Here is a 6,103-nt window from a genome sequence, read left to right as displayed (position 1 = left end):
AATTGTGTGGTAGTTTGATCATTCTTCAGCATTGCCTTTCTTTGGGATTGGAATGAAAAACTGACCTTTTCCATTCCTGTGGCCACTGCTGAGTTTTCCAAGTTTGCTGGCATATTGAGTGCAGCACTTTCACAGCATCATCTCTTAGAATTTGAAATAGCTCAACTGTAATTCCATCACCTCCACTAGCTTTGTTCGTAGTGATGCTCCCGAAGGCCCACTTGACTTTGCATTCCAGAATGTCTGGCTCTAGGTGAGTGATCACACCATTATGGTTATCTGGTTCATGAAGATCTTTTTTGTGTAGATACAAGTAATTTATGTAATAAAAGTTTGCGTGAATATTAGTAATATTGTTTCCTTCTTTCCTGGAAGTCACTTCAACCACATGGAACCACATAATGATACACAAATTTCAGAATTTCTCCTTCTGGGATTTTCAGAGGAACCAGAACTGCAGCCCCTCATATTTGGGCTTTTCCTCTCCATGTACCTGATCACTGTGTTTGGAAACCTGGTCATCATCCTGCTTGTCAGCTCAGACTCCCATCTCCACACCCCCATGTACTTCTTCCTCTCCAATCTGTCCTTTGTAGACATCTGCTTCACCTCTACCACCATCCCAAAGATGCTGTGGAACATCAAAACTCAGAGCAAAGTTATAACCTATGAAGGTTGCATCACACAAATTTACTTTTTCATACTCTCTGCAGTATTGGACATCTTTCTCTTGACTGTAATGGCCTATGACCGGTTTGTGGCCATCTGCCACCCCCTGTATTACACAGTCATTATGAACCCCCGGCTCTGTGTACTGCTGGTTCTGGTGTCCTGGGTAGTGTGTATGTTGAATTCCTTGTTACAAAGTTTAATGTTGTTGCAGCTTTCCTTTTGCACAGATGTGAAAATCCCCCACTTTTTTTGTGACCTCAGTCAAATAATCCAACTTGCCTGTTCTGACACATTTCTTAATAACATGGTGATGTATTTTGCAAGTGTCCTGTGGGGTGGTGGTCCCCTGGCTGGTATCCTTTACTCTTACTCTAAGATAGTTTCCTCTATACATGGAATGTCATCATCTCAAGGAAAGTATAAAGCATTTACTACATGTGCATCTCACCTCTTAATTGTCTCCTTATTTTTTTGTACAAGCCTAGGAGTGTACCTTAGCTCTGCTGCTACCCATGGCTCACAGTCAAGTGCGACAGCCTCAGTGATGTACACCGTAGTCACACCCATGCTGAACCCCTTCATCTATAGTCTGAGGAACAAAGACATAAAGGGGGCTATGAAGAGATTCTTCGTGATGGAAAGTCTTAAGAGGCCAATGGTTCTGGGTCTGGAGAGGTGCCCATGGCTTAAGGGATCAAAGCTTCAGTCAGTAGTTGTGATTCTTTAATCAGATTGTGAAAGTAGAATTTGCTTTTGTTAATTTTCTAGACTTTTCATTTTTTCAGCTATTCTATGTAATTTAGTTACTCATTTTATTAGGCTATCTTCTCTCTCAGATATCCAACAGCTTTCCCCTCTTTTTTTCTAAAATATTCCCAAACTTTTGATATTAAAAATTGGACATTCCCAAATTCCCATTTACTCATACAACTACTTGGATTTACTAAGAACAGTTTCTTCTCAAATGACTAATATCACCCCATGTAATATGTCTTTAGTTTTACTAAAGAAAGAATTATCAGATATCACGCCAAAGGAAAGACATGACAAACATGGAAGCTAAGCCATCTTTGTAAGATTATAGGAGAGAAAAATCTGAGATCATAGCTTTTCACTTCTGTGTCCAACATTCCTCATATATCAGATCTTTAACTGGTATTCCTGATATTATAGACTTTAAAATACAAGTGTGTTTTACAACAAGTCATTGGGTTTATTTTCCTAATTAGGATTTTGTTTTCTTATCAGCCTCTATGTCCACATTACCTACCATAGTCACTGGCAAAGCTGATTATTGCAAAGGATGAGATGGCTGGATGGCATCACTGACTCGATGGACACGAGTCTGAGTGAACTCCCGGAGTTGGTGATGGACAGGGAGGCCTGGCGTGCTGCGATTCATGGGGTCGCAAAGAGTTGGACACGACTGAGCTACTGATCTGATCTGATCTGATCTGATCTGCCAGTGTAGTCTACACAGAAACACAAATTACAACACAAATTGACTTAAACACACATTTACTTAATATCACCTTCAAGTCAGAAATGACCTTGAATATAATAAAGTAACTTTAAAAATATACTTTGTATTATTATTTATGACATTTGTTTTCAAGCTGTGCATCTACTCATTGCAGTCTGGAATACTAGTGTCAATGTTTAAGGGGACCTACTCACTGAAGTGAAGGATTGATTAATCTGCTTTATGTTTTATTATTGAATTATCTTACTCTTCCTACTTGAAAACTCAAGGTGAGCCTATAACTATGACTTTTTCCATTGGTCTTAATGAAACATCTCATCAATTCTAAATGTTGTCATAAACAAAAAGAGCAGTGAATGGACAACATCATCCACTATATATTTTCCATATACAAATGAATTTCTTCCATTTGCAAGATCAAAACTGATTCATAAGAACATGACTTCCTGCTTAGACCTAAGATTCAGGTTCGGCAATGTTTGTACACAAACACATATGTCCTTGCAAACTTTCCTGAATTTAGGAAAGGAATATCAGTGAAGTCACTTTTTAATATAGTTGTGTGGAAAAAAAACTACTTGGATAAGACAGTAATCAGAAATGCTTTCTTCAAATCTCAGAACATGTGTGGAAAAAAAAACATGGTGAAAAATAAGAAGCAGTAGATTATTAGCTTTGCCCTCAGTATCATTCACTTTGATTATTACATTTGCTAGCAGGCTGCATAACCAGTTATCCTACAACAAAATGGTAAAATATAATGCATTTATTATCAAATGAGATGGTATGTTTTGGAGTTGTTTCAAGTTTTACTAGGTTTTTCATGAGTCTGTAATTAGCTGTCAGTCTCTCTATATGTTTCTAAGGCTCGTCCATGGTCCAGTAGCTGGCTGTAGTGCTTTTGTATTTTAAACTAAACTGTAGACAGTTCATTCATTTCTCAGTTGAGTTCAGTCATTCAGTCATGTCTGACTCTTTCGATCCCATGGACTGCAGAACACTAGGCTTCCCTGTCCATTACAAACTCCCCGAAGTAAAAGTGAAGTGAAAGTGAAAGTTATTCAGTCGTGTCTGACTCTTTGCAACCCCATGGACTATACAGTCCATGGAATTCTCCAGACCAGAATATTGGAGTGGGTAGCCTTTCCCTTCTCCAGGGGATCTTCCCAACCCAAGGATCAAACCCTGGTCTCTCTCACTGCAGGTGGATTCTTTACCAGCTGAGCCACCAGGGAAGCCCAAGAATACTTGTGTCGGTAGCCTATCCCTTCTCCAGGGACTCTTCCCAACCCAAGAATCTAAACAGGGTCTCCTGCATTGCAAGCAGATTCTTTACCAACTGAGCTATCAGGAAAGCCCACAAACTCCTGGAGCTTGCTCAAACTCATGTCCATTCAGTCAGTGATACCATCCAACCATCTCATCCTCTGTCATCCCCTTCTCCTGCCTTCAGTCTTTCCCAGCATCAGGGTCTTTTCTATATCTAGGTTAATATAGTTTACAGGAGAAAATGAGTTTATCAAATGTAAATTGCCTTAATTTATTCCACTGCTCCTATAGTCATTATAATGCTTTTCTTTCTTCCCGGTTAGAAGACATATCACCCACATTTATTCAGGGTGACTCAGCTACCTGTACTCTAGGTCTGACCCTGAGTCATGCATCATTAGAGATTTTCTTTTTTTAACTATTTTATCCAGACTATAACAGGTAATAAGTTGAATATATTAAAAATGCACAAGCAATAGAGGAAGTAGAGGGATTAATAAGATGGCAGTATAGAAATTTCCATGTCTGCCTCCTCTAAGAAACATCAAATAAGAAGAACTATCCATCTACCAAAATATCTTCACAGAAACAAGGGATTCCAAATGAGACATTACAGCACTTTGATGAAGCAAAATAATTTTTTTAAGATGCATTGATTAAGGTAGGAAGGATAATGTCACATTACTGCTGTCACACATACCTCAAGTCTAGGCATCTCAGTATGGAGAGAGAAACCTCCAAGTGGGAATAGAAGAGTGAAGTGAGCACCTGAACTCACCTCAAACTCCAGTTCCAGGCACATACTAGTGCCCAGCTAACTCCCATAAGTCTAGGTCTCAGACAAGTCATTGCACCCTGGCTCACCCCAACACCCAGCTGGAGCATATGGTCTCAGCATCCACACAGGCTCCTGCAGACACAGTCCATGCAGGCTCCTGAAGATACAGGCTTGTGGCCCAGCCAAGTAGCCTTGCCCCTGAGATCTAACTTTCAGACTTGGCATGGTGCCAACAGAGCATATAGCTCCCTCATTTCATTTCAGTTCAGTTGCTCAGTCGTGTCCAACTCTTTGTGATCCCATGAATTGCAGTACACCAGGCCTCCCTGTCCATCACCAACTCCCAGGCTTCACTCAAACTCACATCTATCGAGTTGGTGATGCCATCCAGCCATCTCATCTTCTGTCGTCCCCTTCTCCTCCTGCCCCCAATCCCTCCCAGCATCAGAGTCTTTTCCAATGAGTCAACTCTTCGCATGAGGTGGCCAAAGTACTGGAGTTTCAGCTTTAGCATCATTCCTTCCAAAGAACACCCAGGACTGATCTCCTTTAGCTCCCTAGCTTAGGCAAACTCCCTTGAACTAAAGAGCTTGCCTTCACTAGGACAAGGCCAGCCTCCTCCTCCTGAGATGTCAAACCCTTCACATGAGTCCCTGGCACCTGGATGACACAATCTGTACCAAGAATCCATGCACAGCCACACAACCACGTGGTCTGTTCATCACCACAGACTCAGGTGCCAAGACTACCTCAGTGATTCCAAGATCCAGACCCTGCTCCTTGTGGTTCAGGCACTGTACCAGACCCCAGGGAACCAAGAACCAGGCCAACCACTTCTTCAAGCTCCAAGCCTTCCTCTCAAGGACTCCAGAAGCACCTTCACCTCTGGACACCACCAGAGAGTGCACACTGTATCTTTGACAGGCTTGCTGTAGAAGCGTGGACACCACCAGAGAGTGCACACTGTATCTTTGACTGGCTTGCTGTAGAAGCGCTTTGCATGCAGACTAAATTGTGAAGAAATGAAATATCTGAACCAACAAATAAAGAGTAAAGAAAATGAATCAGTGACCTAAACTTCTCAACAACAACAACAAAATTAAGGACCCAACGACTTCACTGGTGAATTCTATCAAAAATTTAAAGAACAATTAACATCAATTCTCAAATTCTATTAAATAAGTGGAGGAAACACTCCCAAATTTATTTTACAAGGCCAGCGTTACCCTTATATCAAAGCCAGATAAAGATAATACAGGGGGGAAAAAATGACAAGCTAATATCCCTAATTAACATAGATACATACATTATCAAAACAAGATACACCACATTGAAACAACTAAGAGACAAAATAAAAGATAAGATAAAACAAACATGATAAGCTTAATGTATGCAGGAAAAAAAAAAAACTTCTGGCAAATTTAGCTTCCTGTCATGATACAAATTCTCAATAAATTTGGTATAGATGGATTATACCTCAAAATAACAAAGACCATATACGACAAGTCATACTTAACATCATACTCAACAGCAAAAGGTTCAAAATTCTCTCTCTAAGATGAAGAATAAAACAAGGTTAGTACTCCCACCACTCCACTTCAGCATAGTACTACAAGTCCTAGGTAGCTCAACCGGACAAGAAAAAGAATTAAAAACTATCTGAAACCAAAAGGAAGGAATAAAATTGTCTCTGATTGAAGATGATATCATCTTATATATAAATACCTAAATACTCCACCAAAAAGAACTGCTAGAAATAGTAAACAAATTAAAATTTGGACACAAAGTTAACCTACAAAATCAGCTGCATTATGCACAGCAAAAGAAACAACTAAATGAGGAGTCAACTGACAATAGAAGAAAAGATTTTTAAACCTTATATCTGATAATGAATTAATATT

The 6,103-nt window shown here is 39.8% G+C and overlaps 1 protein-coding gene across 1 annotated transcript; it reads left to right on the top strand.

Moving 5' to 3' along the window:
* Positions 1-373: 373 nt before the first annotated feature.
* On the top strand, positions 374-1,521 carry LOC147369125 (olfactory receptor 7A17-like). Its single transcript, XM_086411126.1, has one exon. The coding sequence runs from the start codon at positions 389-391 to the stop codon at positions 1,397-1,399; it is 1,011 nt and encodes a 336-aa protein (XP_086267252.1). The 5' UTR covers positions 374-388; the 3' UTR covers positions 1,400-1,521.
* The last annotated feature ends 4,582 nt before the right edge of the window (positions 1,522-6,103 follow it).

The sequence above is a fragment of the Bos grunniens genome, chromosome 7 (assembly GCF_055505025.1).
Source record: "Bos grunniens cultivar Pamir isolate PY7600 chromosome 7, Bosgru_T2T1.0, whole genome shotgun sequence".
Taxonomy (NCBI): Eukaryota; Metazoa; Chordata; class Mammalia; order Artiodactyla; family Bovidae; genus Bos; species Bos grunniens.
The sequence above is the reverse complement of the archived record's forward strand: the minus strand, read 5'-3'. Positions and strand labels throughout refer to the sequence as shown.

What these genes read in the sequence shown, in the direction of transcription:
- LOC147369125 (XM_086411126.1), top strand. Translation starts at nt 389, where the DNA reads ATGGAACCACATAATGATACACAAATTTCAGAATTTCTCCTTCTGGGA.